Source organism: Papio anubis, unplaced genomic scaffold (assembly GCF_008728515.1).
Source record: "Papio anubis isolate 15944 unplaced genomic scaffold, Panubis1.0 scaffold305, whole genome shotgun sequence".
NCBI lineage: Eukaryota > Metazoa > Chordata > Mammalia > Primates > Cercopithecidae > Papio > Papio anubis.
The window spans coordinates 47,053-64,087 of NW_022163159.1; the positions used below are offsets into that span (position 1 = coordinate 47,053).

Here is a 17,035-nt window from a genome sequence, read left to right on the forward strand (position 1 = left end):
GCACCCAGCCTATACTGCCATTTCTGTGGGTAAACTGACTCCAACGTCAAACTCTACGTTAGTCACTCAGCATTGAAATAGTGCTGCTTTTTTTTTTTTTTTTTTTTTTTTCCCCTTCTGGGGATTCCAGATTGCTGGGGAAAAGGAGTCTCTCTCATTCATTTATTCATTCAATTCATAAGCAATTGCATTATGCCAGATATCCGGGGGGCGGGGGGAAAGGTGAGCAAAAGCCAATATAGCCCCTGTTGTCGTGGATCTTACAGATGGATGATGGAGACAAATATTAATTAAAACAAAAATCATCTAAATGTGAAAATACAGCTGCTGTGAAGGAGAGGTGATGGGAAAGGGTCTAGGGAGGTGTTTCCTGGGTATTGGGTGGGTTTCTGGATTGGTTCTTTGTCACTGAGTGGCAGACACTGTCTTCAGCTAAGTGGTACAGAGCTTTGACAGCGCTGGCTTTACATACAAACAGGGGCGGAGGTGGCTTGAGCCTTTGGGGGTTGGTAGTAGAAGCAGCAGTCCAAGTTGTCTGAGATGTTGGGGACACCATCAGAGACACCTAGGTGGCTGGTTAAGGAAGAAGCATTTACAAGAGAGGAGAAGCTGGGAAGAGGCATTGCTGGGGAGGAGAGGAGCCTTCTTGCCTGTGGGCCAGGGATGCTGGGTTCTCAGGTGGTGCTTATTAAGAGTGTTTTAACTTGGCTACCCCTTATTTTCAGCCACAATAACACCCTAGTCCGTGTTTCCTGCCACTGTGGCTTCCTATGGCTAAACAAGTGTAATAAATATCTTGTTCTATATAATTGCCTCCATCTCATATCTCATTTTTTGGTACTCATTTCTTGCTCTCAATCCCTTTCTGTTTCTCTTTTTTTTCTCCTATTTGGTTTCTCCCATTCTGCTCTGTGACTAACATCAGTTCTTCTGTTTTTCATCCAATTATCATGTCTGTCTTGGAGAAGCATGTTTTCTGGGGAGGGTCAGTCTACCATGGTTGCCCAGCTCCCTGCTTGCTCCTTCTTCCTTCCATAAGATGGCAGTTTGCGGTATTTTAGTCCTCTAGTTCTACTCTTTGGCTTGTGGGAAACTGTCCACAGCTCATAAATTATCACCACATAGCTCATATTCACACCCTACCTTGTCTAGTCCCTTGAGCTTGGAGACTTGCTGGACTTCTCTTTATGTACCTGTGAGGTGATGCTCTGTGTTCACTGGCCCAGGGAGATGTTTGCCCTGTTCTTCCTGGCAGAGGCATAATCTGAGAGCAGTGTTCTGAGACCTGACCAGCGTGTGTGCCCAATGACCTATTGAATGATGTGAGTTTCTCTGCGCTGGCCGCCCGACATGCCAGAGGTGGCGGGTGAGTCAGGAGTTGGGTGTGCAGCACTGGAGTGACCACACTGAGTACATCAGTGGGTTTCACTGCCTGGTGCCTCCCTTTTCTTGGCATTGCTTTAAAAAAAAAATCCTTTAATTTTAGAATAGCTTTAGATTGATAAGGAAATTGCAAAGATCGTACAGAAACTACACCCAATTTCCCCTATTATCAATCTCAAACATTTGGTTTGCCATAATTAATGAAACATTTTTGATAAGTTATTATTAGCTAGAGTCCACACTTTATCCTGATTTTCTTAGTTTTATTTAATGTCCTTTTTCTGTTCCCTGATCCCATCCAGGATACTACATTTAGTTGTCATGTCTTGACTGTGATGGTTTGAGACGTTCCTTGTTTTTGATGACCTTGATGGTTTTGAAGGGTATTGGTTGGGTATTTGCTAGGATTGGAATTTGATATTTTTCTCACGATTAGGCTGGGATTAGGGGCATTGGGAAGAAGACCACAGAGATAAAGTGCCCTTCTCATCAAAGGACATATCAACATGACTTATCACTACTGATATTGATCTTGATAAAGCTTGTGCCTGGCTCAGTTAGTGTCTGCCAGGTTTCTCCACTGTGAAATTATTCTTTTCCCCCTCTTTCTATGCTGTAGCTTCTGGGAGGAAGTCACTATGTGCAGCCCACACATAAGAAGTAAGGAGTTATGTTCCCTGTCCTCTGGGACAGGTTATCTAAATAAATTATTTGGAATTCTGCATGGGCGAGTTGTCTGCTCTTCCCCATTTATGTATTTATTTAGTCATAAATGTGGATTCATGGATATTTATTTTATACTTTGAGTTATCCAATACTACTTTATTTTTTGGGCCATTGGGAGATCTTTTAGTTGACTCCTGTGTACCTTAATCATTGTGGGTAATTTTGGTTCCTTTTTTAAGTACTTGTTTAATTTCTGGCACTGTAGGATACTCCAGGCTCATCTTGTATATTTCCTGCCCTAGTCTTAGAATAATAAGCCATTTATTCAAAGAACCCTGCTTCCTTTTATTGCAGAACTTATTGGTATTAGAGACTAAGATTTGAGTGCTAAGTACTCCTTGATACTGGAGTACTGTTGCTTCTAGGTGCTCTCAGCTGAGAGAGCAAGAAAACATAGATGTGTACACTAGCCTGTGTATATAGACATATTTATACATATTCCTATATGTAACCATCTACATATCAGATGAAACATGAGTTCATACTGATGGCTCCACTTGAATCAATTACCACATGGGTCATTCTAACCTCCTCCCCCTGCATGTCTATAACTTCTCCAGCAGTAAGCAGGTTCCCACCACCTGGCATCTATTTACTTAATTGTTCAATTCCAGTATACACATATAGTGGTTTTGGAATCGTTAATGCATTCCTCTATGGGAAACAACTTTATCAACTATAGTGAAATACTTACGTATAGTACCTTTGCCTTTGGTCTTACAGATTCCACTCATTTCTGGAGTTATTTCGGTCAGCACATTTTTCTATCACCCCCTTGAGTGAAGTTGTTTCATATAATTTTTAATGCAGTTACATTCTTTTTAGTCTGACCGCTCTTGAAAAGAGATAAATGAGCAGGAAGATAAAGACTCAGCCATTAGGGAACTAAGTTAGAAAAAGCTTGTGAACAATTCATTTTCTATGTACTGAATGTATGGTGGCTTCATGCCGCTGGATGATGCTATTGTACTATTTCCCATCCCTTGCTTTTATTCCCATCCATTTGCTATGGGCTGAATGTGTCCTCACAAAATTCATATTGGAGGTTAAATCCTAACTCCAGTGCTTTGGTGAAGGTAGGATCTTTGGGAGGAAGTAATTCGGAGTTGGAGTGGGTCACGAAGATGAGGCCCTTATAATGAGATTATTGGCTTTATAAGAAGAGAAAGAGTGAGAGAGAGAATCTGTGTGCTCTCACCAAGGAAAGGCCATGTGAGAACATAGCAAGAAGACAGCTGTCTGCAAGCCAAGAAGAGAGCCCTCACCAGGAACTGAATTGGCTGGTACCTTGGTCTTGGAGTTCTTACCTCAAGAACTGTGAGAAATATCTTTCTGTTGTTTAAGCCACTCGGTCTGTGATATTTTGTCATAGCAGCCCAAGCTGACTAATACACCATTATATATAGAAAGAGTATAGGCATCCCTGTGCTGTCAAGAGGCTCTTAAACCAAATTTCCTAATTCCCTTTCTACCCTTAAACACCAAAAGGACCCCTCTTTCCTCCAACACACCTGGGCTTAGGACATCCATCCAGGTAATGTTCTTGGTGGTGCATTGAGATGTAAGAGCTCCCGGTTAAGGGTCTGGCAAGACACTTTTGGCTAAAACAAGCATTAGGATCAGGAGAATGTTTCTCAGTGGAAAGAATGTAATCACCTACCTGAAGGAAAAAATGGCCCCTTTCCCCAAATATTCTGAGCCTGCTTTAGAGCAGGAGAGCCCACTTTTACAGCAGGAAGCACCCCGAGAAGGAAGTAGAGAGTGGTGACTTGAGTGGCCTCGGATCTGGGTCCCGTCCCTGCTCTTCAGTATATGGAGCTGTCAGGCATCGTGTGCTCCTGTGTAGACGAGGACGGCAGCAGGGTGCTGCCTGAGATCATGGATATGGATGTGAGTGATTGTTCCGAGGCCTAAGTTTTGAAAGGCTTTCTGGAGGCAGGTTTTTCTCTGGGATGCTGATTGTGGGGTTTTAATGTCTCCCCTTTCATTATTCAACGTTCTTGGCTTCTTTAGATTGATTCATCATGTCTTCTGCCTACACCTGTCTGCTCACATTTTACAAGCAGAGAAGTCACTGGAGCTGTAACCAGCCTAGGTGACCAAATGAAGTCCATGTGGGGCCCTATCATCTATAGATGAGTGATTAAAAAACAAAAACAAAAAACCCTTAAACCCTGCCAGAGGGTAATTTTTCATTGTCTCCCTTTTATGTTTCTTCCTTTTTCCTCTTCAGTTTTTTTCTCCCTTCCTTGCAGTGATTTTTTTTCTTTTATTGCCTGTTTCATTTCACAATCTGGCACTGTTCTGGTAGGAATGTCTGCTTCCTGCCACCCTCAGGAAGTCAGAGAACAGGGTAGATGTGTCCAGGGCTTCACCCCATGACTTCCAATGGTATGACTCAAAGAAGGCTCCCATGGGAGAGATCTACCCAGGAAAATAAATTGCACTTTGGTTTTTAATACAAGAACCTTCATAAACTGAGCCCCTAGGAGAAAACGAAGACATTTAAATACTATTCTCTTTTTGCAGTTTGCTCTGTGGTCATCAGTTAACCACCCAAATGGAAGTGCATTTGTTAATGTTCAACACTGAGTTAATGTCTGGAGGATGGCTTTGGACAGCATAGTGCAGAGTAGGTTAATGTTTAATGTAAAAGTACTTAGATGAGTACTTGGTACATAGTAAGAGTGTTCAAGAGTTAATTACATTATTATTATTATTATTGCAAACTAAAAATTGCTCCCAGGTTGTGTGTTGTGAGATAGTAAGGCGAAGGTGAGGGACCTAGTGTCAGTATTGGCTTTAGGTGGAAGAAAATAAACTGGAGTTGCTATTGTTGCATTACTGGTATAAGAAAAGCAGGAAGATAAAGACTCAGCCATTAGGGAACTAAGTTAGAAAAAGCTTGTGAATAATTCATTTTCTATGCACTGAATGTGTGGTGGCTTCATGCTGCTGGAGGATGCTATTGTACTATTTTCCCATCCCCTTGCTTTTATTGCCATCCATTTGCTATGGGCTGAATGTGTCCTCACAAAATTCATATTGGAGGTTAAAATCCTAACTCCCAGTGTTAGGGACCCAGTGGTGATGGACATGGAAATAGATCCCAGAGCAGAGTTTTGGGCCTACAAATTTGGAACTAGGAAGTTTGAAAGTGACTCATCTAAGGGAAGGCAGGGGTGTGTTAGATGGTCCCCAAAAGCCTTTTTGCCTTGAGAATGTGATTCTATGTACGTTCCCTCCACCTGGAGTAGTTTAGGGGTAGAAGGTAGGCATGTATGGCTATAGAGGAGAGGGAAAAGAAGTGACTCTTTTTATCTGGTTTGGATTCTCTTATCAATGTTTTTGTTGGCATTCCCAGGATAAGGAGGTATTTCCACATGCTTCAGCAACTGGTTTTTGTTAAACACAGACCATACCTCTTCCGCTGATCTTGTCACACCCTCAGGGGCTCAGCTGCAACTCAGGACAACAGGCAACAGCCAGAGGAAGGAAAGAAGTAATAGTCCGTAAAATTAGGTAACAGTCCTGCTCAGAAATATTTGAGCATAAATACCAGGTTATATCTTTTCATTTGCACCCCCAACCCCCATGACTCATCCCTGGAGAGAGGAAGCAAATATAGCAGATTTCATACTGGGGTAAAGGGGAAGAGTGTGGGGTGGGCATCTGTTTTCTAAGACAGCCTTTTTTAAAATGTTAATTTCTGCATGATTAACATCCTTTGAAAGAGTTGTTTTTCCTCCATTCTTTTGTTAGCCCATTCTGGTCGAGCTTCCATGCCTTCCACTCTGGCATCAAAGTTCTTGCTAAGGTCACCTTCCATCTGCATCCCGCCTTGTGCAGTGATGCTCCAGTCTTTGCCTGCTTAATGGTAGCCTTTGGCTTGCTTGACCCCTCCTTCCTTCTTGCAGCCCCAGCTTCTCTGGGCTTCTGGGATGCCAGGCTGTCCAGATTTCCTCCCATCCCCGGGTCGCTCCTTCTCAGTTGTCTGTGTCTGCTTCTCCTCTTTTCCCCGTCTTCTTACTGTTGGCGTGCTAGAGCCTAGATCCTCACTCTGAATGTGGGAAAAGCAGGTGATGATTCAGTGGGTCTGCGGTGGAGTCCACGATTCTGCGTTTCTCACGTGCTCCCAGGCGATGCTGTTGCTGCGGGGCCGCAGAGCCACCGCAGCTCAGTGCTGGAGCTCCATCCTCGCTTCCCCATCTACGTGACTTCCTAGCTGAGCTCCTCCAGTCCCCGGCTTTAAATAAGACCTCGAATCTTATTGGTGACTTCTTGCCCCACTTGGGTCAAAACCCAGAGTTGTATTCAGGCCCACAACACCCGGTGGATTTGGCTCCTGCGCACTCCTCTGCCCTTAGCTGCTATGCCCTCCACATCTCCCACCGGGCTCTGGCCAAGTCTGCCTTCCCACTGATTCTCCGATTTGCCTAGCACGTTTCTCCCTCCTGAGCTCTAAACTTGCTTTTCTTTCTACCTGGCACTCACACGGCTTAGATCTCATCTTCTCTTTCAGAGCAAATGTTCCCTTCCCGGCGAGGGCTTCCTTAACTGTCTATCTAGAATGGACCTTCACTCCACCACCATCGCCTCGCTGTCACCTACCCCGGTTCATTTTCTTACCATGCTATGTGAGTTTCTTATTCATCCTCACTCTGCCTACCAGAGTGTGGGTTCTGTGGGAAAAAGGACCTTGTCTCCCCATTTAACTGCTATAGAAGGATGCCTAGCATAGTAATAAGCTCTTGGTAAGAACTTGTTAGTAATTACATAAAGCATTAGTATCAGCATGTCCCAGATGAGCTGATGACCACTGATACTACCACGCCATTCCAGTGTCTGTGTTTTTAATGGTTTGGGTATCAGGTTACATTATTGTAAGTATCATGAACTAGTGGAAAGAACTAAGATGGACAGAACACATAAACGATGCCTTTACACCCCATGAAGACCCAACAGTTTTATGGCAGACTAGGGAAATGAAGGTTTCATAGTTGTTCGAATTAAAAAAAGGTGGTAGAAAATTGAGGCATCTCATTGTACAAGGTAGGTAACATCTGTGCAATGAAATCATGACCTTCTCTATTGAAGTCCCTGTTCACACCATATAAGGTGATGCAGTTTCAGCAAAATTATCACCCTGCATATTAATGTTGTGAATTCGAATTATATTGACTACTGTAATTGCATTTGTATTTAATGTGCAGATGTTTTGGTATTGATGGTAATATGAGAACTATAATAGTTTTATATTTGTACATTTGATGAGAAACATTAAGTAAACACTAAGAATCATTGAGAATTGTTTTTTCTTTAAAGGCATCTGTACATTATACAAGCTTGTGAAAGACTAAAATAGGAACTAAGCAAGACTGAAGGTGTGGCTGAGGATGGGGAAAGGAAAAAGTTTTAAATTCCAAAACTGCTTGTAAAAAGCTATTTTTAACAAAATAAGAATAATAGGCTGGGCGTGGTGGCTCGTGCCTATAGTTCCAGCTACTTGGGAGGCTGAGGCAGGAGGATCCCTTGAGCCCAGGAGTTCGAGGTTGCAGTGAGCTATGATCTCACCACTGCATTCCCACCTGGGTGATGGAGCAGTACCCTGTCTCAAAAATAAAAATATAAAAAGTAAAAAGACCCTGAGTGGGCTATTAAGTTTTAGCATGCTTTCAAAAGAGGGACATTTTAAAACATCTACATTCAGGCCAGGTGCAGTGGCTCATACCTTGTAATCTCAGCACTTTGGGAGGCCGAGGCGGGCAGATCACTTGAGGTCAGGAGTTCGAGATCAGTCTGGCCAACATGGTGAAACCGTCTCTACTAAAAATACAAAAATTAGCCAGGCCTGGTGGCATATGCCTGTAGTCCCAGCTGCTTGGGAGGCTGAGGTGGGAGAAGTGCTTGAACCTGGGAGATGGAGATTGCAATGAGCTGAGGCTGTGCCGCTGCACTCCAGCCTGGGTGACAGAGCAAGAGTCTGTCTCAAAAAAATAAAAAAATAAAAAAATTCCACATTCATATGAATACAAAAGTTGTATTGACAAACCCTAAAAGGCTAAAATATACTTTTATTTGTTTATATAATTAAAACTTCAATTTTGGATTACCGATCTAATTTCTGGTTATTGAAAAATGTAAATTGTGAAACTTCCTTGCTGGAGACATCTATATATCATAAAATATTTAAATATAAAAATAATGGAGTAGATGCTTTTACTCACCAATTCTAGGGCCTGGCTTAGGAAGGTATGTAGGCAGGGACCCCCCCAATTCTAACTTGTGCCCCAGGCCCTCCTCCTTTCCTCTGGCTCCTAGAGATCAGAGAGGAAGGTATTCTGCACTTAAGAAATGGGGCCAAGAAGAAGAAGACACATTCTTTTTTTTTTTTTTTTTTGGGAGAGGGTCTCGCTCTGTTGCTCAAGCTGGAGTGCAGTGGTGCAATCTCGGCTCACTGCAACCTCTGCCTCCCAGGTTCAAGGGATTCTCCTGCCTCAACCTCCTGAGTAGCTAGGATTACAGGTGCACACCATCATGGCTGGCTAATTTTTGTATTTTTAGTAGAGACAGGGTTTCACCATGTTGAACAGGCTGGTCTCCAACTCCTGACCTCAAGTGATCTGCCTGCCTAGGCATTCCAAAATGCTGGGATTACAGGCGTGGGCCACCACACCAGGCCACATTCTTTTTTTTTTTTTTTTTTTTTTTTTTTAAGACAGGTTCTCTCTCTGTTGCCCAGGCTGAAGTATAATAGTACAATCATGGCTCACTGCATCCTCAACCTTTGAGGCTCAAGTGATCCTCCCACCTCAGCCTCCTGAATAGCTGGGACTGCAGGCACGTGTCTCCATGCTTGGCTGTTTTTTTTTGTATTTTTTGTAGAGTCAAGGTTTTGCCATGTTGCCCAGGCTGATCTGGAACTCCTGGGTTAAAGTGATCCGCCTGCCTCGGCCTCCCAAAGTGTTGGGATTACAGGGATGAGACACAGCTGTTGGCCAGGAGACACATTCATGCTTTGAAAGGAGACATGAACGGCCCTTCTCCTTCACACATTTCCTTTGAGTGTATGTGTTTGTTTCTACCCAGTTCATTTCCACATATAATTTGAGGCTACCAGACCCATCTACATAGATCTGTGATGCCAGGGAGCCTGGGGCAGAAGATGAAGGCTGGAATGGGGTGAGGGTGCTTTAGGAAGGAGAGAGGGAGCTAAGGGCCACAGCACTGCTCACAATCTCTAAACGAATGGCCATTCTTCAGGTACCTGAGGGGCTGGTGAGAGCAAGGCACAGCGTGTTTGGGGTGACTTCTGGGTTTGGGTAGTCCCCCTTCCCCTGCTGCCCATCTGAGAGAATTCTGGAGAGGACGATCTTACTGGGGCACGAGGTCCCTGGTGTCATCACCTTTGCAGGTAATAGCTGTCTTGAACAACAGCAGAGAACCTGAATTTATACAAGTAGCAAGCTGCTAGGTTTCTAAAAATATTTTAGGTGGTTTATTTTGATTTTATTTTTAAATATTTTGGGTGCCTACGCAGTGTTATCTTCCATGTTTTTAATAGCCACACTATACAATATGGAGTAGGTTTCTGTGGACAAATACAGGTGCCTGTCATTTATAGCATAGTCTCTTTGGGACCCGTGCAACAACTGGCTCATGCATTTATGAAACTGGGTTGGTTTGTGAATTGATGACCCTCAGGGAGCTGGGAAGGCTGCATGGCATGGACGCTTCCCCGGTGGCTCTGGATTTGCAATCATTTCGCTAAATTTGCTCATGATGCACATTCCCTCACTCCTTTCACTGATGAGGACAAAGATGGCTAATTTTCCCTGATTGGATCTGTTGTTCTGAGTGACGGAGAAGAGAGAGATACTTTGCTGAAAGTACAACATATTCCAAGGGAGAAGTCTGAGCTTTGGAATTCACTTTGCACACGTCTGTAAGGATGTTCCGGGAACCAGGCTTGTTAGAGCTAGCATTGCTGGAATTCCACACGCCCCATGCCTCCCTTAAGAGATGCTTGATAACCCCAGGGCCTAATTTCTACTTTTGGAACATACCTACCTTGTGACGTGGAGGCTGGAGGTGGGAAGGAAAGCCCCCGTGAGGCTGGGGATCTGGTTCTCATGTTTTAGACAGTTCTAAATATTCGGGCTGGAGATGCCTGAAGGATGGGTATGTGTTATGGAAAACCTTGACTTTTTTTTTTTCTTTTACATTGTTCACATTTTAAAACAAAGTTCAGAGAGCTGTGTGCATTGAGCATGATTTATTAGATCATTCATTCATTCATTTATATGTGAAACACTGTTCTGGATGCCAGAAATGTGGCAAGGAGGAAGGTCTGGCCGAGGAGTGACACTTCCACTGAGCTCTGACAGATAAGAGCTTGTCTTGCTGGCACACCGGTGCCGCGGGACGTAGTGACATGCTGTGGTCCACAGTCCTCCAGTGACCATGTCAGCATAACTGAATACAAACTGTGGGAGGCAGAAAAGTAAAAATGTGGTCTCTGCTCAAGAAAGAGCGCGGGTCTTAGAGACAAAGTCTGGGTCTAAATCTTGGTGCTGCCCCTGGCCCAGGTGTAAGGCCTCAGAGGAAATTACCTGCCAGAGTTTCACATCCCTAAAGTGGAGAAAACAGGGGCTGTGAGGATCTCATCAGACAAGAGGCTACAAAGAAAGCACCGCGGCTGGCCTTGTGGAGGGATGATGTGTGTGTCTGACTCAGAATCAGTAGAAAAAGCTTAAAATGTGGTTGCTGGGACAAAACTAATCTACCAGAGAAGCCACGGCTGGAGTGGCTGTGCTGAGCTGTGTGGTGCTGGTCTGTGCTGGAATGCCAAGGAAGAGGCAGAAGCTGCCTCCAGTAGGTGAGCAACAACAACAACAACAACAACAAACAGTATGGCTGCACAGTGTAAGAACAGAAGCCTCTTTTGTTGGGTACTTGCAAAAATATTTCCTTCCTCTTGGTAGCCTGGTCTAATGGTATTGATGCCAACCGTGTGAACCTGAGCATAAGGTAGGCCCTGAGTTTGAGTAGCTTTTCAGTGTTGAGTTGACTACACAATTACCAGTGACAACACTGAGAAATCTAAGACTCCATTTGACTGGGCGGGGGTCGGGGGTAAATTTATTTCTTGGACATTTTGGTTTCAGTGTAGATTTAGTAGGTACCATATGTCAGGGATGGCAAGTGCATTTGGATGGCACCAACCAATTGGTAGTGACTGCAGGGTGCAGCGTTGAGGAGGATTCTGAAGCCAGATTTGTGCTTAGAGAGAAAATGATAATAATCCTTTATTGATATAATTTGGACCTAGGCTTCGTAGAGGAAACTACAGCACAAACGGCGTGGATCTATTATCTCTGAGAGGTTTTCTATGTATATGGCAGTATGAAGATGTTAATTTATTCACCCAACATTTATTTATTATATCTCCACTATGGACATAGCATTGTACTTTAGATTCTCAGCCCTCTGGCTTCTTAATTAGTTAATAAATTATTTCAGGATATTGGTGGTTAATGCTGGTTGGTGAATTAGTGGGGTTTTCAGTCTTTTCCTCATAAGTGTTTAAAAACATTTTATGAACAAAGCCAGCTTTCTTGTGTCCATAAATGCTACACTGAATTCTGTCTCAGATTCCTGTTCTTATTATTTTTTGAGACAGGGTCTCTCAGTCTGTCACCCAGGCTGGAGTGCAGTGGCGTGATCATGGCTCCCCGCAGCCTTGACCTCTCTGGGCTCAGCTGATCTTCGTATCTCAGCCTCTCGAGTAGCTGGGACTACGGGCGTGTACCAACACACTCAGCTAATTTTTATATTTTTCGTAGAGATGGGGTCTCCCTGTGTTGCCCAGGCTGGTCTCAAACTCCTGGGCTCAAGTGTTCCACCTGCCTCAGCCTCCCAAAGTGCTGGGGTGACCAGCATAAGCCACTGCCCGGCTGACCCCCGTCATTTCATTTAGCATACAATATGTGATTTTCCTAATTACTTTATGAAGTCATCACCGACAGTCTGACTTTAGAGACAGGAAAACAGAGAAATTAAAGAACTTGTCCAGAGCCAATACTGGACTTGAGCCACATGTCAGAAATATTTCCTGCTTCTGCATCTTGGAGTCAGGTGCCATTACTTGTCTTCAGAACCATAAACTTCCGTAGCTTAGCTCTGCACTGGTGGGAGAAACTTTCAGAAATCATTTTAAGGCTCAAGAGGTGTAAAGGATGAATGACTTATCTAACACTTTTTTGGGGACATGAATTCTGTATTTTTTTCAGTAACCATGAAGAATATAAAATACGAACTGCTGGATTTATTAAAGTAATAAAAATTAAAAAATAATAAAAGTTGGTAACATATGAACACCATAAATTAAGTGGTGATATATGTGCTAATCAGTGAAGAGAAGTGGGCAAGAGAAGTGGGACCCATCCATAGGGAAACGAGGGGGGTAGACTTTCAGGGGGAAGTGGGGGCTTCTTGGGGGACAGCCACTTGGTGCCCGTGCTCCCAGGGCCAGGCCACGTGGATCAGATGAGTTGAGTCCCAGTGACTCCAGATTTTTTTTTTTTGAGATAGAGTCTCACTCTGTTGCCCAGGCTGGGGTGCCATGGTATGATCTCGGCTCACTGCAAGCTTCACCCCCAGGGTTCAAGTGATTCTTCCTGCCTCAGCCTCCCAAGTAGCTGGGACTCTAGGTGCCCACCACCATGGCCGGCTAGTTTTTTATATTTTTAGTAGAGATGGGATTTTGCTATGTTGGCCAGGCTGGTCTCCCAAAGGTCTCGGCCTCCCAAAGTGCTGGCATTACAGGCGTGAGCCAGTGCGCCCGGCCAACTCCAGATTTTCAAACTCCTGTTTGATTCTCCTAGGTCTCCAACCCTAGTAAAAGGAGCCTTTTTACAGGCTTTTCTTTTTTGCCATCTTCATTTTTGTACAAGGTGGGTTTCGGGGGTAGTTGTAGCACTCAATATTAAAAGTTTATTTTTTCCCCCAAATAGAAAAGTTGTAGTTGTCAGGTTCATTTAAAAAGATTCAAAGCATCCTGAACTGTGTAAAACAGACAGCAACTCTGCTTTCATTTCCAAACCTCAAGTTTATTTTTGAAATTGTTTTCCCAGGGAGTTCTGAAGGTTTGACTGTATACAAGGATACTTCCTTTGAAATCTGAAGAGTTTGGTCAGTTTCCTACATTTGCACTACAAAACACGTAGAGAGAAAACGTAAAAGCTCAGTTTAGGTAAGACTGCCTCTTTCTGTCATGTTAGGGAATACATTGGAACTCATATGTGTTTAGCCAATCTTGGCTTTCTATACCCTGATCTTTCAATTTCATCTAGTTGAGGTTCTAATCTGAATATCCCCATACAAAATTCTGTCTTCCCACTAGTTCCACAGACAAATCCTTTAGGAGTAAATGTGTCATCCACTGTTTAGCAAGCTTGTCCAAGCCCCGGCCCGTGGGCTGCCTGTGGCCCAGGATGGCTTTGAATGCACCCAAAGGAAATTCGTAAACATTCTTAAAACATTTTGAGATTTTTTTTTGTGATTTTATTTTATTTTTAAACCTCATCAGCTGTCATTAGTGTTAGTGCATTTTTTGTGTGGCCCAAGACAATTGTTCTTCTTCCAGTGTGGCCCAGGGAAGCCAAAAGATTGGACACTCCGGGTTTACAGGTTTTAACTCGTGTTTATCATCAGACTGGCAGTATCTTCTCTCTAAATGAGGCAGTCACAGGATCCCACTCAGGGGAAATTACTTTTTGGTTGGTGGATCAATTCTTATTTCCTAGAATTAAGCTCAAGACTGCACTGAGACTCATCAGCTCCCTACCCACTGTGTTAGATGCTCTTTTAAGTGATTTGTGTGGTAAAATAGAATTACTTGTTCGAAGCAAACATACCTAGAGTCTCTGCCCCATGCTAGATACTATGCCGATTGCTTGGGCCAGCCTGGCTTGGCTGATGGGGACTCTTGTCCTTGGAGGCAAGGGCCGGCCACCGCATAAAGGTGAAGATTTCAGATTGCCTGGCTGCATTTCCTCAGTAGCCACAGGGCCTCTGGAATGGCTGGTGAATATGCATGCAGGTCCTGGAGGTGCCGCTGTGAATTAGAGTGGTGGGGTGGGGATGTGTGGACCAGCATTACGTGACTAATCTCCATGCTCAGCTGATAACATGTGATGGCCCAGAGAGAGGAAATGTTTCTATCTGGCATATGTTCATAGTTCTTCCAGGAGCTAAGCCCTTTGTTCTTACAAACACACTCATTGATCTCGCTAACTAAAGCAATTATCATCATTTAGCAGTCTTTTCATAAAGTATTATTTCCACTCCAAAACACCACTTTTATTTGCCAAGTGCCACAATGTTGCATCCTGGCAATTGATCAGCATTTACTGCCAAATTATGTAAGCCTTTGGTTAGGCTTAGTCCCCGACGGCGCAAGCGTGTCTGTGGTGTGCATTAGGATTGTAAACGTGGCCCAGTGCCTGCAAGTGGAGAACAGCTGTCCCTAAATTCATTAATTAATTCAGTGTTTACACTTTGATTGGGAAGGAAATCCACATTTGCTTAAGACACCAGTGCCCAGCTGAGAAATGTTGTTCCATGAAAATACTGGATTGAGGTTTGTTGTCAAGGAAATGTAAATTGTGGATGTTTCATGAAATTTAAATATGTGGATTAATTTACCGTTAGGGAGCTAAGATTGTAATAAGCCAAGGTGGCTTTATTCAAAGATTGAAATGTAATTAGTGTTGACTATAGTAGGAGTAGCTAAAGGACCATAAATCCTACACAAGAATTTTGCTAATAAAAGAGGAAATATTTCATTGAAAAGTCAGTGTGAGCTTAAGAACTGACTTTTTCTATGACACTTATTGGTAAATAACATAACCCCATTTAGTAAATACCACACACACAAAATTTCTTCTGTTTAAAGAAGATTGTTAGAAACTAACAAATATGAAGACTTCTAGAGATGCAGAATAAAATATGCCAGTGCTGCTCAGAAAAAAGGGCTTAAGACATACCTGGTTATTTTGGTGTCAGCCCTCATGCCTCACTTCATTAGTCTAAGGCAGGCTTGCTGTACTTGTCCTTAGTATTGAGTTGTTTTATGATATTAGTAGCCTTGTCAAACCAGATAAGTTTAGAAGTTCTTATCCTTTTCAAAATTCCACTCAAATGATAGTAAGGGGAGAAAAAAATCTGCAAAAGGCAAAAAATGGCAGTGGAGGCTTTGGTGGCAACTCCTGCAACGATTCAGGGGTGGTCTGGCCGAGGGATAGACCCCTCCACCTGAAGTGCTCACTGAAATGCTGAAATGAGGTGCTTTGTCTGCAGAACCGCAGAGAGGCTTAGAAGTGGGAAGGCATTGTTACCATAGTAGGCCACAGAGACAGGCCAAATATAGGGAGTTATTAAAACCAGCATAATTAGACCCTGCACCCTGTCCCTGCCTCCCTTCCCGACCCCAGTAGCAGCCTAGAGGTCTGTTCTCTGGAGAAATGGAACTGGAATGGTGTTGGGGTGTTGATGGAGGTGACTAAAAGAGAGACTGATGACAGCTGGGAGCTTGGTCACTCTTCTGCTCTGTCCATAATGACAGCAACCAGGCGTGTGCAGCCCCAGCAATGAAGTGGAAGACTCTTTCCTTGAGAAATTGAACAAGTCCAGAAAAAAATGCCCCCAGATAACTGAAATGTGTGGGTTCTTCAGTGGAATACTTTTTTCTTTCACGTTAAAATTGACACTCATCAACTAATAAGTCCTCTCCACATGTGCAGAGCCACCAATCTGCTTTGGTCCTTCGTTCTTAAATAGGATCAGGCAGTCGCGGTGTATCAGGTGTATCACCAAAGTCTTCAATATGAAAGGTAGGGGTCAAAACAGGAAAAGAGCAGCCTTGCAGAAGATGGTGCTGTTGCAGAAAGCAGAGAAAACATGTTTTTTGAAAAAAGTTATCCTTGCAGAGAGAAACTGTTTCATATCCAAAATAATAATAACATGTATGAAAGAGGAACAATTAGAGAACAAGAAAGAGCTATTGAGTATTACAAATTAAATACCGGAATTTAAAACCTGTTGAAGATGTATCTCTCAAAAGTAGAACAAAAAAGATGGAGTTAAAAAGCAGGAGAGAAAAGAAATATGAAAAATTAAAATCTGATTAAAAAAATTCAACATTGCTATTATAGTAGATGCAGAAACCAAGAACAAAATAAAATAGTAATCTGAACATTATCACAGAAAGATTGCAAAAATATTTTAGAGAACTAAAGACATGAATTTCCAAATTGGAAGCATATATATATTATGTGCTTATGTTTTATGAAAGTGTCCACTTTGCCCAATTTTATAAAACCCCCACCTGGGTATGCCATTATGAAATTTCAGAACACCAGTGATAAAGAAAAGGTCCTAAAAGCTTTAAGAGGAACAGAAACAGGTCACACACAAAGGAAAGGGTACAATGATAGCTTCAGAATTCTTCAAAACATCCTTGGAACCTAAAAGATAATGAAGTTTGCAAAGCTTTAAAAAATAGCATGGAAATTATTTCTAACCTGGCTTCTATGTCCAGCTAGACCACCAATGAAAAGTAAGCATAGAATAGATATTTTTCAAAATACAAGGAGTCAAATATTTTTCTCCATTGAACTTTTTCTTAGAAAACTACTGGAAGTGTATTGTATCAGACCAATTGGGGAAACTAACAAAGAGGAAGACATGAAACCCGGAAAATAATATAGCACAAAAGGAAGAGAGCACTGAGACCCTAATATAGGGCAGGAGGAGGGAAGACTGTAAAAAAAAAGTCACCAAATGACCAAATTACCTGATATTTTGATCATCCGGAAATTAATACTGATAAGCATCTAACAGATGTAATGTAGTTGAGGGAAAG

The 17,035-nt window shown here is 42.9% G+C and overlaps 1 protein-coding gene across 1 annotated transcript in view; it reads left to right on the forward strand.

Moving 5' to 3' along the window:
• Positions 1–3,921: 3,921 nt before the first annotated feature.
• Positions 3,922–17,035, forward strand: part of LOC116273011 (cingulin-like protein 1) — a 56,256-nt gene continuing 43,142 nt past the window's right edge. Inside the window, exons 1-2 of the mRNA XM_031661950.1 lie at positions 3,922–3,999; positions 5,525–5,621. Coding sequence (XP_031517810.1) covers positions 3,922–3,999; positions 5,525–5,621 — 175 coding nt within the window. The remainder of the gene's footprint in view (positions 4,000–5,524; positions 5,622–17,035) is intronic.